Source organism: Drosophila miranda, chromosome 4 (genome assembly GCF_003369915.1).
Source record: "Drosophila miranda strain MSH22 chromosome 4, D.miranda_PacBio2.1, whole genome shotgun sequence".
In the NCBI taxonomy this organism is placed as follows: Eukaryota; Metazoa; Arthropoda; class Insecta; order Diptera; family Drosophilidae; genus Drosophila; species Drosophila miranda.
Window position 1 is genome coordinate 9,590,526 of NC_046677.1, and position 14,864 is coordinate 9,605,389.

Consider the following 14,864-nt stretch of genomic DNA (forward strand, 5'->3'; position numbering starts at 1 on the left):
AAAGCCAAACCAAACCACCGCTTAACCAAAACAGGCTCGCCACGCTTCGGCTCCTCCCCGGGCACGGCCGCCAACAGCAGCAGCCACAGTCACAGCCACAGCCACCACACTGACAATGCGGCTGCCGGCAATCCCTCCCAGCAACAGCAGCAGCAGCAACACCAGCACCAGCAACAACAGCAGCAGCAACAGAAGCAACAGCAGCAGCAGCAGCTCCTGAATGGCCTGAGCATGTCGCCGCATCCACATCCGCATCCGGCCATGATGGGCGTGGGCGGAATGGGCAGTGGCGGAGGCAATGGCATCATTGGCCTTGGCGGAGGTGGCGGAAATGTCAACTATGCCGCCGCAATGGCCGGCTATGGGCAGGCCCAGCAGCCGCAGCCGCAGCAGGCGAATGATTTCTATGGTCGAGCGCAGACCGGTAAGCCCGTGTGCTCTCTCTCTCTCTCTCTCTCTCTCAATCTCTCACACTCAATCGAGTCTCCATTTCGCTGTACAATCACCATGCCTATATGTAAATGTGTGTATATATCTGAGTATATATCGTATAGCTGTATGATCCATTGCCACCCATCGTAAAGCAAATAAAAATTTGGGAACATGAACATCCGCAAAACCGTTCGACACATTCTTGTATATACAAAAAAGAAACCAAAACGAAACACATCTGTATTTGTAATCCAAACCAATCCAATCCACCTTTAACCCAGACATTTGCGTGTACTATCTACCTATCTATCGTGTATAATAACTGTATGATCCACCATTGTATATAACCAACCCAATCAGCCCAACCCTCCGCAAGCCAGGTCGGTTGATCTATATCTGTATATAATAACTAGAGAATAGTCTTAGGCGATGCTCCCTCCTCCCAAGCAAAAGCCATTTGGTGTACTATTAACCCCGTAAAACTATATTAGCGATGCGAAAGAGCGTAATCTAAGAGGATGCCCTGCTGTAAATTAAATATCCAGAAGAATTTCCATTGGTTGATGCTGTAGGAACTTATGTATACCCTTCCCAACGCCCAACCGCCTTGTATCCACTACCCTACCCTACCCCCCTCCAGTTTTATGTGTGCCCTCCCACTTTTATGTTCCATGTTGTATTCTGTTGTCTGTTTGTGTATTTATTTATGATTAATTTATGTTTTATGTCTAGAAATGATCCAGAAAAAGTGTGACTAAACTTAGTTTTACTCGTATGTTGTGGGAGCACCCACCGATCCTTGATCCCTCCGGGACTCCATGGTCACTTATCGCTTCCCCTTTGATTCTTTCAGCTGGAAACGGAGGAGGCGGTGGCGCAGGAGCTGGAGGCAATGCAAATTCCGATTTCGTCAAGCAGGAGCTCCGGGCGGTGGTCAGTGTGAGGCAGCAGGCGGCTGCGGCGGCCACTGGAGGCGCCGGCGGGCCCGGAGTCGTGGCACAGCGCGGCCAGACGCCGCAGAGTCCGCTGCAGCAGGGACCAGTGATCGGCGGCGGAGGCGGCGGCATTGTCGGTGGCCCCAATAGTACAAATGCCATGGGCAATGTCACGCCCACGGGCAGTAATGTCGGCAACCCAATGCTCAATACGCCGCCGGATCAAACGCTGGGCTTCAGCTTCGAGACGCGTAAGTGAACCAGGATATATATATGTAGTTGTGGAAATATTTTAAAGCTTGTATTCCCCCACAGCGGACTTCTTCACCAGCAGTGCCACGAGGTGACCCTAAAGTGCCTAAGGCACGACCCAAGGATCAGGAAAAACAACTTCTCTGGCGCACGCATTTATGGCTCTAAACAAACGACACGTTAGCGAAAAACAAAAGAGTAGGAGAAGCAAAAGGCGCCGCATGTAAATCTAATTTAAAATTACTAGCAGCACTATTTAAAAAATATATACATAAATATATTTATTTTATAATACTAGCAAATATTAATTGTAAAGCAAAATGCAAAATGGGAACCTCGTCTAAAAGAAATTGCAAAACCATAAATACCAGACACGCTATAGTTGAATATGTATTTTCAAAACGGAATCGGAAACAGATACAGATACAGAAAAAGCTGCAAAAGCTGAACACACAAAAAAAGATGATACATGAAATGCATATTTATTACGTTTAAAGATAAAGCTTAGGTATAAGCTAAAGCTATTATACATATATACAAAAGAAAGAAAACGAGAAGGAAATCCAAGCAGAAGCATAAATAATGAAGGAATGGGCGCGTTCCGAGATGTTGTTAAATGGATATATGTATATTTAAAATATATTATACAATATGATATGATGTAACGTGTATGGACAGGCGTTGGCTAGGCTCTAGACTCTAGCGACAAGCGACAACAGAATGTATACAATTTGATTGGAGAACCATATACCATATACCATACATATACCACATACCACATACATATAGCACACAAACACACACACGCATACGCAGACGCATACGCATTCGTATACGTACGTATGGAATTTGTATATTTAAAATTAGTGTTGAATTTTTTCAGTGTGATAATTTGTTAAATTTTATATACTAAATGTTGCTAATTTGTTGCATGCCAATGCTTTGCTTTACAATATGTTTAACTGTTTCAAACATCTTCAAACAGGACTCCTTTTGACCTACTCTCGATAATCGACTTCTCTTTCTCTGCGACTAGGGAAACAACAAAAACAAATCCCTTTATCTGTATATATTTCACTATATTTGTATCATTTTGCTAAGTTGCGCCGTCTTAAACTCTAATTCGTAGTTTAGTTAATGCTCGTCTAAAATTGTATTTGTAATTATTCTTAAATACTTTTATATCAAAGCGAGAAAGCAAAGCGCGCAAAGCAAGTCGGCGTTGCAATTTCATGTGAAGGCTATATTACAGGTTTTGTTTAAACTAATTTGTAATTTTAACCATTTTTATATTAGCTTGTACGAGTATGCATACACTCTATACTATATACTACATATATATACTAAATACATATATGTAATATGTAATACAATTATATGTATACCTGTGTATGGATATGAGACACAATTTCAAGAAACACTTTTGTGCGCGAAGGCGATTCAAAGGCACAAGCTTCACGTTTTCTATTTGTAATTTTTTATTGATTTTGATTTTGTTTAAATCTATTAAGTCTATTAAGTTGGGTTCAATCGTTATAAATATTATTTAAAAGAAAAAGAAACGAAACAAATGCTATACAAATATTATTGATATAAATTTAGTTTATATTTTTATTAAATTACTGTTTAAACTGCAAAGCCCGAAATAAAAATTCACATATGCAAACATATATTTAAAACAGGTATGTAATTATCTTCTCCGTTTTTGCTAATTTCTTCCACTCTGTTGCATCTCTAGTAATCTTTGATTTGACAAATTATAATACTGAAAAGAAGTGCACCAAAACAACGAGAAACAACACGAATAAAACACATGCATACGATACACATACGATATATGTATAGGGACAAAAGGCGATATTAACACTTGGGAAAATAGAAATACCTCTCGTTAAGTTCAAAAAACGTATAATAATTAGAAGTTCGTAAGAGTATTGAGCATACCCGAATAAATCCGCGAATTACATAACGAACTTACTCGTAAATTGTAAATAGATTGCAACCAGTTCAGATTAAAGTATTCACTAATTAAGAGACTAGTTTTTTAGACGCTGCTAGCTAAATTTCAATTGTCACGCGTAACTAGATATATACTTATCATAGGTTTGGGTTCTTCTTTAAGAGGCTACATTTAATGAAATTAAATTGAAACACGAAATGGTAATGCAGAAATGGTAATCAATTTAGGGCCAATTTTTGGCCTTCCCTTCAACTCTCCCTTAGTTTTTGATACTGACAAAACCTCAAACCAGGAAAGAAAAAGAAAAAGTAAAACAACAAAATATACACAAGTATACTGCATTTAGCATTATATATTATATATATATACACCTAAATATATATAGTTTTAATGCAAGTTATTCACATATACCGGCATATACATATACATATACATAAATATATATTTATATGGGATAAGAATATAGCAAATTTCACACAGCAACACGAAAAGTACATATAAAGTGCATTAATGAATTTAAGCATTTAATGAAATTAATTAATTTATAAGCCTAAAAAAATATATTGAAATAATTCGTATATATTTAAATACAACAAATACAGAATATTTACAAACGGTATAAACATCATGGAGAAAAACAGAAATATCTCTTAAAACTCTAAACGCTATCTAACTCTTTGACAAGAAATATTTACGTAAATGAAAAACGAACTTCATTTTTTTAAAGATACGTATTTTACCTACTTAAGTGCATGTGAAGTTCTATAAAATTCATTAAGTTACAAAGCACTTCTGAGCGTATAAGTTACCCCTAATTAATTGTACATAGGTAACATTCAATCGAATAGTTCATAAGTTATTATTCAACAGTCTCGTACTCGTACCCGCTATTCGCACCCTCTGAATTGTGAAACCTTTTAAAACTTAACGGTGCATTTTCCCCGAAATTTTAAGCGAACGGGGCTTTATTTTAAAATAATGGCGTGCTTGCAGGTTGAACAGCAAAGGTTTTTGTGATCAGGCAGATCAGATTATATTGGGGTTTGGTTTATTTAAAAGTATAGAATACTTTAGGACGAAGCCTTGATAAAGTATCCATCAAGGATATTACGACAAGGCGTGGCACGCCCAAATAGGGCAGCAAAAAGAGAACAAAATTAATTTTTGTTGACTGTGAAAATGTCCTTGATCCTTGATAGGGACCATCAAATCAAGGATGGTCCCCGATTACATTAAGCCATAGCACGCCCAGATTGGTCGAGAAATGGTGGAGAAAACTTAATAATTATAAACGGAGTAAATATCCTTAGTCCGTGCTAAGGACTTTTCCAAATCAGGGACAATTTTCCGATCACAGGAAGCCGTCCTACGCCTTGATCGCCCTACAAATAGCCGAGAAAACTAATTATGTATGGCTGGGTTTGGTGGAATCCTTATCCAAGGACGAAGAATTTTTTTCTAATCACAGAAGGTCATGGGACGGGCCAATCGGGCCACAAAACAAAATATATGTTATTAAAAAAATATCCTTCGTCCTTGGTCCTTGATAAGGACTTCATTGGGTCAAGGATTTTCTTACGATCACAGGAAGCCGTCGCACGTCCCGATCGGTCCTCTAAAAAGGGTGAAAATGAGATCTATATATCTGGTGCAAATATCCTTGGTCCTTGGCCCTTGATAAGGACTTCATTAGATCAAGGAAGTTATTCCGATCACAGGAAGCCGTCGCACTCCCAGATCGGGCCATAAATAAGGGAGTAAATGAGATATATATGTCTGGAGCAAATATCCTTGGTCCTTGGTCCTTGATAAGGACTTTATTAGATCAAGGAAGTTATTCCGAGCACAGGAAGCCGTCGCACGCCTAGATCGGCCCACAAATAACGGAGAAAACAAGAAAACAAAACTGGCTTGTAAGGTGTTTGAAAATGTAGTTCAAGAAATCGACGGTAGTGGCGCCACCGTACAAAAAAAAAAACTCGCGTCAAATGGCCAAAAACTGGATGGGATACCAGGCAAACAGAAATCAGCAGAAGGTCGCTGGTTTTTAGCCCCCACAAGTATGCAACACCTTTTTTTTGCATTAGCTTCAGTTGCTTGCTGCTGATTTATGTTCGCCTGGTATCCCATCCAGTTTTTGGCCATTTGACTCGAGTTTTCGTTTTGTACGGTGGCGCCCCTATCGGTGATTTCTTGAACTACATTTTTAAAGTCGGTTCCAAGCCAGTTTTGTTTTCTCCGTTATTTGTGGGCTGATTTGGGCGTGCGACGGCTTCCTGTGATCGGTAAAATGTCCCTGATTTTATGAAGTATTTTCAAGGACCAAGGATATCAAGGATAAAAAATATTAATTTTCTCCGCTATTTATGGACCGATCTGGGCGTGCGACGGCTTCCTGTGATCGGTAAAAGGTCCCTGATTTCATGAAGTCCTTTTCAAGGACCAAGGATATTTGCACCAGATATATATATCCCATGCTCTCCCTTATTTGTGGCCCGATCTGGGCGTGTCATGGTTTCCTGCTATCGGAATAACATCCTTGATCCTTGGATAAGGACAAACATCCCCAGCCATAAATATTATGTTTTCTCGGCTATTTGCGGGCCGATCTAGTCGAGCGAAGGTTTCTTGTGATCGGAAAAATGTCCCTGGTTCAACGGAGTCCTTATCAAGGATTAAGGATGCTTTGCCCGTTCAAAAATATTAAGTTTTCTCCGCCATTTTTTGACCGATCTGGTTAAGTGATAGCGAGAATATCCCCGATCGTTTGGCATCGGGGGAACATTTTTGATTTGATAGTCCTTATCAAGGATCAAGGATATTTTCCCCTCAAATATACTTACTTTTCTCCGCCATTTCTTGTCCGACCTGAGCTTGACAGCCGTTCTCGTAATCGCGAGAATATCCCCGATAGTTTGGCATCAAGGACAATAGGGACATTGTCTTTCAAACGTCATAAATAGCTATAACTGCGCCATTCCTTAAACGATCTGGGCGTTCCATGCCTTCTCGTAATCACGAGAATGTTCCCGATCGGTCCAACACTTTGGCTTCAAGGACAATAAGGATATTGCCCTTTTAACGTTATAACTTTAAACATTCTTATCCGATTTGGACATTTCTGAAATCCCCTGATCATTTGCGATCCCTACATGTCCTGAGCAAGGACTTTCGCTTCGCCCTTTTGGTTTTCCCACAACCGATTTGAATCTGCGTAGCGGGTAACTCAAAATCGAGACTGTAGCGAACATACTTATTCCTTTTTATTGTACAGTCATACTTACTTATGAATTAATTTCCTTTTTATGCAACCTAGTACCATAAAATTTGTACCAAAATCACACACTGATGAATGAGGATTATAACCGAAAGAAGAGATACAAAAGAAATAATGCAACGCCCTGTACCCGTGCATAATGCCTACAAAGATTTGTTAAAAACTTAATATTATAAAAAAATACTATTTACGAAATACAAAATACAAAAGACGCCCTGAACCGCAATGAGTAGTGCCCAAACATAAGGATAACGAAATAAAAAACAAATATATAAACTAGCATTTAACAAGTTATAACGAATTCTAAAGCAACAGCCTACAAAAATAGTTGTAAACGAAATAGCAAAACTAGCACAATTTTGTATAAAAAGATTAGAAATTTGTACGAAAGCAACATGAACCATAAAAGATCCGAGAGCAATACAACATAGAAAACAAAAAAAAAACCAAACAAGTTACAGAAACTCATACGTAAGATTACAGAAATTCATTTGTTTTCATATAATTTATTCATCATTCTGTACAGGAAAAAAGGGAACGAAAAACGTTAGTTGAGGAGAAGGAGCAGAAGGCATTGTTGATTGGCTGTGTTAAAACAAAAAAGGAAACAAGAGTTGAAAGACCGAAAAACGTACGACGAAATAGGCATACGATGAGGCCGAGAACGAAAAAATTAAAAAGTGAGACAAAAACTTTTCAAGTAGCGGTCGAGATTAGTAAGGTTGGTGGAGGCTGCCGTAGCGTAGTTAGATGCGTTCAGGGAACGCGCGTAGGATCGAAACTGATTATTGATTAGGTTAGAGGCCCGTTAAGGGATGGATAAAGCGCAGTTGGTGGGAAGATCAAAGTTGCATGGAGCAAGCAAACTTAAGTTCAAATTGTCACATATGAATTCGCTATTCTTTACCTATTGAAGCTTATTTAATATTTAGGAATATCTATTATCCACTCATTCTTTACATACATCTTTGTTGGGTATTGTTTATTAGTTTTAGGGGTGTCCGAAGTCGTGATCCAGGGCGTAGACTGCAAAGAAAATTAATTGAAAACAGATTATTTTGAAGGATTTGTATATTGAGTTCTAAGCGATAAATAGATTGGCTTGACTGCGGATCGCCCTACCTTGAATGATTTATATTCTTGAAACCTTTTTACAAAATGAAAACCCATCCAAACAGAATATTTACCCCGCATACGAGAAACCATAATGAATGTTACAAAATGAGAAAAACTAAGTGTTATGTTGTTGTCACCTGTCACTGTTCGTTCACTGTCACTGTCACTGTTTATATGTTTGTCTTTGTCTCTACAAATTGTATGGAATAATTCAGTAAAGTAAACAAAAAAGATGCATATTTTAAGTCTATATATATGTACCTTTTTGCTATGTATTGTATTTTTATGTAACTTACGACTAAGTATGTATGTATGTATATGACATGAGACGCCCTTCACTCACTAACACTTGGATAATATATGAGTTTTCACCTTATGTACGAGTAGGAACCAAAGGGAAAGGAAACGGAAAAGGAGGAAATGCTAAATTCCACACTAAATACACACTAATTAAAGAATTAATGATAATTTTATATTTAACATTGTATATGTGTAAATGTAACTTTCGTATAAGAGCAGACATCTTTTGAATCCAAACAATTCTTGGAAAATTAAGAGAAAACGAAACCCAAGGGAAGTTTCAATTGAACTTACATTAAAAAGAATACAAATAAATTAATTTAATTCAACAAAATACATACACAAGTACGAGGGAATATTCACACTCACGGACACACAGATACACACATGCAACACAATAGCAAAATGTTTAAACAATTTAAAAATTAGTGGAGACGAAACGGAACTTCTGTACGCTATGTTTGTACTTAAAAATCGATATATATACATACGTCTATATATATATATAAAGATAATTAAATTTATTAATTAATTATACAACCAACGCAAGCGAACAGCAAAAAACAAACAAACGGCAACAAGAACAACAGACACACGTTCACTTAATGTTTAACAACTGAACAAAACCATTGAAAATGAGAAAATGAAAAAGACTAAATAAAATATTAACGAAATAAGCGTAAAATGTAGCTACCTGTCATTGTTAATTCGATCTCCATACATCCTACATCTTCCCCATTTTGGTGGCCATGTCCACAATCATTGCTAGATTGGTGTGCAAAGTCTTCACTTGGTTGAGTGAATTCGCGATGAGCAGGGGCTACACCGTGATCACGCCCTTTGATGGGTATCTACTCGTCGGCACCGCATTCCTGCTGTGCATTCTGGTGAAGAGAGGAAGAAAATTAATTTGTGAAAAAAAGCTTAGCAATTGTTTCAGTATTGATAATGAAGTCGTTTCATATCATTCAAATTATAACAAAAACGGAATTCACTTACCGATTTAAAGCTGCTATGGGGGCTGCCGCTGCTGCAGAGCAACAACTCCGTCACGCGGCCAACGTACGAATGTGATCGGTGGTACTTTCTGGGGGGCTCCTCCACGCTTAAAAGGTCCTTTGTCCAACGATTGTACAATTGGGCGCGGCAGCTGGAAGGAATCACGAATGCGCCAACGTCCGCGATCGGTGCTTACCGAGTTGCTGAGTAATCGGACGTCTGGTGGATCGGGAACTAAAGGAATTAAATGCGAGTCGGTAATATTAAAAAATGTTTGCATTTACTCACCCTACCACTTGTAGTCGGTGAAATATTTCAGCTTCAGATTTAAAAACTTCGATAATTGCATCTCAAGCATATGCTTGTCAGTCCAGGCGAGGATAAGTTTGATGCTTGGAGCACCTTCGGCCTTGACTTGTGCCAGGCGTACCTTCTCCTCTTGGTGCGCAGCGCCTGACGACCTGCCAAAAGTCGGGTGCGAGGAATCTTTCTCTTTCTACTGTCGATTGACTTATGAATTAGGCTATTTGTTACAATAATCCCAACGAATACAATTATAAACGGATGAACATATATTAGAACTTTTATAGATTTGAATAATGGATAGAAACGGGATAAAATAAGCATTAGCTAGTGCATAATTTGCGAACTGAACTTAAACGAAACATACTAAAATAAATGATATTTGATTACATCTAGATACGATTTAGAAGGGGCCACTATTTGAAGCCCGCCTGGCTGGCCTTGTTCACAATCATCTGCAAATTGGCGTGCAGCGTTTTGATCTGATTCAGGGTACTCTCGTCTAGGTTATCCAGCAGGTTTGATTCGACCTCGCCTGCTTCCAGTTTCTTGGGTCGCAAGCTCAGGATGCCATTCCGAATGGGTATGTTTACATTGGCAAACTTTTCCGGCATTCTGTGGAAATGAAAAACATGTACTGAATTGCAATTCTGTTTCGAACGTTTCTCTAGTCAGTGCTCACACTTGGGCCACCATCGGACTGCCAAATTTGGAGAGCGCCACCTCGCCCGGCTTAGGGTAGCGCAGGAAGGCCATTGGCGGAGTCGAGGGCGATGAGGTGCGTGCCTTGTGCAGCTTAAGAGGAGTGCGATCGGCACTGAAGGCCTTGGGCCGCGCGGACATCGGAGTGCGCATCTTGCCGCGAGACATCCGATTCGCATTGGTGCTGCTGCTAGGGACAGAGGGCGCCTTGGCCGAGTGGATTACACTCAGCTCCCCGCAGGCCGAGCGACTACGGCGGGCACGACGGGCCCTGGCCGAGTGTAGGGGGCCGGGCGTCCGCATGGCCTTGGCGGATCGCAGCATGGAAGCAGTGGAAACGGCCAGCATGATGCCGCCGCTGGCTCCCAGGCTGCTGTCCTCTGTAAGGTAGCCTAGATACAGTGACCGGCACAGCATGTTGTGTGGTGATGTTATTTGTGCAATGGAATGTGTGATGAAAGGTTAGAAAGCAAATTAAATTAGAGATCCGCGCACCAGTTAGAATAAAATGCATTAGAACATGAGAATTACGATCTTTATATACTAACCTTCGTCGTTGCGGCTGCCGCCACTGGCCAGGGCCCCTCCTTGGCCGCCCGTGGTGTTAGTGCTTGCCGACATAGACACTATCATCTGCGTCTGCTCGCTGGCCTTGAACTCTCCAAAGCGGTTCAGCTCCCCGAACAAGTGCAGGATCTCGGACATCTTCATGTCGCGCAGCTCGGTCTGAATCACCGAAAGCACCGACTTCACCTTGTTGTCCACCTCGGTCAAGAACGCGATTTCCAAATTGTCGATGCTCATCAGGTTAGAGTCCATCTTTAATTCGTACAAGCGGACCTTCTCCTCGCGATTGGCCACCTCGCGGTTGCGCTTCGAGTTCTTTGGTATCTTAGTGCGTGGCATCTTTGTGGCTTTTTAAATTATATTAGAAATATATCCAATCGGTCAGTTTTTACAATAATTTTCACTTTTCTGTGCGCAAGCAAACGCCTTGTTTTCGAGTATTTCCGCCTTTTTTAGCGTCATGTATACGGTGTGACCGACCCTCTGAAATAAACCAAAAATACCGTATCACTTTAAAATATACCGTAAATATACTGACAAAGTTCGATATTAATTTTATAATCGATAACACCATCGACAGCTTCGCGATAGTTTTGGCAGGTGGCAGCGCAGACAGACCATTTTTTAACGGTCTGGCTACATTACTGCAGCGATCGCAAAATATTTTAAATTTGAAATATTTTGATTGTTTTTATGGTTTTAAACATTAACAAAGGTGCATTAGGTACAGCTTAACAGTGCATATCCTCAGATGTTGGAATTGCATGTACCATCGCAACGATATATTCCCACTTCTCACTTTCAGACTGAACTATGAGCACCGTGCAGCCAAAGGTGGTTCATATTTCAAGATTGAAAAGCGGAGCGCGCCCCAAAAATTACAGCCACAATCCCATTTGGCTGCTGCCTCCCGCTCTAACCCCGGCGCCACCTCAGCACACGCATAAATTGCATTCTGTGGCAGTTTGTTCTGTTTGCCTATCTATCTTGCCACTTGCACTTTGCCTCCAGGACGGACGGTCGCCCCCACTCGCCCCACAATTGCGCACACAATTCTAATAAGCCTCGGAGCCTCGTGTGGGGAGTCCCAGTCCCACCCATGTGCGTCTGTGTGAATGGGACACAAATCAAAAGCATTTTTGTCATGCTCGTCCAGCATTTGGGGGGCTTCTGCACGGAACGTGGACAGCAGCACATCCTGTGCGAGGCATGTGAAAATAATACGCACCGCAGGCGCTGCAGTTGATAGTTTTCCATTCTTTCTCTTTCCAGTTCTCTATCCCTCCCCCCCGTTTCTGGTAGCCCTCGAGTACTTATGACAATTGCATAATTTCGAGAGTTTTCCCAATTAAGTGTTCCGGGCAGAAGTTTTAATTGGCTCGTCTCTCTGGTTCGCTTAAAGCCACCGAAATGGTTGTGGAGCGAGAGCCAGCGTCGGATGAAATTGGATGAGTGATAAAGGATGATGTCAAACGGCATTCTCAATCAATGCTGCAAGTTTAATATTTCATCCATTCAGTCAGCAGCAGCGGCAGACTGCAGGACCTGCAACAACACTGAAACTCAATTTGTACGCGGACCAAACGATGCGTTAAGCATATAAAATGCAAAGCGGAAGCGACTTTTACGGATAGATAACAGCACTACTTACAAATGTGCGTCCCATCGCACTCTGCGTGCCAGCAACTGTTGCATATTGCAGTGCGTGCAAAGCCCTTATTGTCCCGGCTGCTGTTTATGCTGAATGTAAATGGATCCCACCTACATATGGAAGGGGATGGGGATACGGTGCCAGACAATGTCAGGGGACTCCTACTCGGATAGAGGACGGCGGATTGAGGATAGAGGGGCTTCCCAGCGCTAACGTGTACTTAGTCCTCCCTTAAGCGGTGTCACTGTGTCGCCCGTCAGGTGGAGTAGACAGCGACATCTTTGCGAAGCGCTATCATTGTACAAAGTGCAAAAAGTCAAGGAGTTTTGCAGCTGAGGAATATAAGGACTACAGATGCCCTGCACATCCAGCAGAAATCTATCCTGAGTAAGAATCCCTACCATGGGAACGACGCCTTTGTGGAACACCTCTCTTATGTTCACAAAATGTATTCATACTCGTATACCACCCTAGGCACCCACTAGGCAAAGGTAACAGGTAGAGGCCATAGTGGCCGTTCTGCCACATGGCTAACCACAAGTGTGGCCGGGAGTTGGGACAGCTTGCGGCTCTTAAAAGTACATGGGGGACAGGACATGCAACGAGCGAGTGAAAATGTTTCACATTTCCCAAATATGGGTGCTATTAACCCATTGGAACTACCCCGAAAGTTGGACAAGTGGGGGTGGTGTGCCTGAGGCAATCATTATAACTTTATGGCTTTTTAATATAATTCTCGACCCCCTCCACCACCACCTGCCTAGGGGGAAGGAACTACACACTACTACCCTACTACCCTCCGACTTAATGAGCCCCATCGGGCGAAGCTATTGAATTGTGTGCCGCTAGTTGGGCAAACCCAATTAAAATTTCGGCTGGCCCTCTTCGATGCCGATAAGGAAGGAACAGCCGCCTCTGTCACACTCTCGCCTTTCCCACAGGTGTTGCAGGGAGTACGTGTCGCCGGGTTCCACTCCGTTCGGGGACACTCAAACTGCAGGCTGCACTCACTCGTGGCTCGCTCGGAAAGTCACTCCGTGCGGGGTAACTTTCGTTTCGTTCGTGCGCCCTGGCGTATGCAACACAGGAAATCACTCAGTGCCATTCCGTTTCGTTCCGTTCCGCTGTGGGTCCTGTAGTGTGCAACACAAGGCAGTCGCTTGTCGCAGGCAGCGGCAGCAGTTGCATTTTTGAACCGGCCAGTCATCCAGCAGGACCAGAGTGGAGCCAGGTAGAGGGACAGGCACATCGTACGCATTCCACATTCGCATTCATTCGACGCATTCGTGAGGGCGGTCCGTGTTCCTAGCCGTCACTTGGAGCACCATCATCCGTCGGTTAGTTGCTTTCTTTGTTTAGTAGTGCGTGTCTTCAGTGGCTGCCTCTCGCTTCCGCTGCGAGCCGCTTTTCGTAATTGAAACGCGAACGCCGAGAGGCAGCGCCGACATAATTAAATTAAAATTTACCCACACACTCGCCCTCACACACAGAACCTTCCGAGAACCATCGATAGACGAGCCAACTAATCACATTACCAGCCATCAGCCATCGCCGTCAGCAGACAGCAGACAGCAGAAAGCAGCAGGCAGCGACACCGGAGGGCCGCCGCAGTCGACCGCTGAATCGCAGACCCACAAGACATCCGAGTTCCCAGTTTGTGCATTGCATACTTTTTGGCGCGCTCACCAATTCAAATTGGAAAAGTCACCAATACACCACACACATCCGTTGGTGAGTGTGCGGTCGTCGTCGGTTGGCATTTTCGGAAGTCTTCGTCCATTTTTTTACGCCCAGCGAAGCGACAGAATTCATCAACTCTTGTGTCTGGTGAGTGGATAGTGGATATCAAAGACAAAAGAACGGTCTATATAGAAGTAGAAGTGAACACAAGTGGAGTTGGGGGAGCTGCGCTACGGTGCGGAAATGCTAAAGGGAACCTCTTTAAGCTCTTTATTTGTTGTCACAAATATTTCAACAAATTTAATGTGGAAAGCACAAGGGAGACAGGTGGAATAGGGGACAGGTCGCAAAGAAATTTCTATAAAATACAATGATTCCGTTTCATTGAATTACGAGAATGAATTCAGTGCCTAGACATAGACCTAACTGACTAAAAACAAACACCAGAAGACACACATATCCCAGTGCGATTATCTTGATTCATATAGAAATTGGTTTCCCAGAGATAAGATAGCACCACCTACGAGTAGAAGAACATTTCTGTTGTTGGTTTGCAGAATACGATAAGATACTGGGAGCTTTCGCGAGAGAAAGAGGGGACCGACGCTATAGATACCGCTGTATATACATATATGTGTTTGAAAAACGTTTTCTGAAGAGGTGTGATGGCTTTTTCAGCTCTCTGCTTTT

General features: G+C 42.0%; 3 protein-coding genes across 7 annotated transcripts in view; 2 read left to right on the top strand and 1 right to left on the bottom strand.

The window, feature by feature from the left end:
- LOC108162551 (nuclear receptor coactivator 3) overlaps positions 1-3,289 on the top strand; it is a 90,065-nt gene extending 86,776 nt beyond the window's left edge. For 3 of the 4 annotated variants that reach the window (XM_017297337.2, XM_017297338.2, XM_033393551.1), the window contains 3 exons: positions 35-424; positions 1,286-1,618; positions 1,683-3,289. In XM_017297337.2, the coding sequence (XP_017152826.1) occupies positions 35-424; positions 1,286-1,618; positions 1,683-1,714 (755 nt within the window). In that variant the 3' untranslated portion in view covers positions 1,715-3,289. The remainder of the gene's footprint in view (positions 1-34; positions 425-1,285; positions 1,619-1,682) is intronic. The other variant, XM_033393552.1, reaches the window with a different exon arrangement.
- Positions 3,290-9,825: 6,536 nt separating this feature from the next.
- LOC108163235 (borealin) overlaps positions 9,826-14,864 on the bottom strand; it is a 40,633-nt gene continuing 35,594 nt past the window's right edge. Inside the window, exons 2-4 of one of the 2 annotated variants that reach the window (XM_017298393.2) lie at positions 10,825-11,326; positions 10,257-10,668; positions 9,826-10,189 (exon numbers count right to left, since the gene is read on the bottom strand). In XM_017298393.2, coding sequence (XP_017153882.1) covers positions 9,991-10,189; positions 10,257-10,668; positions 10,825-11,182 — 969 coding nt within the window. In that variant the 5' untranslated portion in view covers positions 11,183-11,326 and the 3' untranslated portion in view covers positions 9,826-9,990. Of the gene's footprint in view, positions 10,190-10,256; positions 10,669-10,824; positions 11,327-14,864 lie in introns of those variants that run through there. The other variant, XM_033393553.1, reaches the window with a different exon arrangement.
- The window catches only part of LOC108163236 (guanine nucleotide-binding protein subunit gamma-e), a 36,799-nt gene continuing 35,658 nt past the window's right edge, over positions 13,724-14,864 (top strand). Inside the window, exons 1-2 of the mRNA XM_017298396.2 lie at positions 13,724-13,831; positions 13,985-14,321. The gene's annotated coding sequence lies outside the window, so the exon portion shown is untranslated. The remainder of the gene's footprint in view (positions 13,832-13,984; positions 14,322-14,864) is intronic.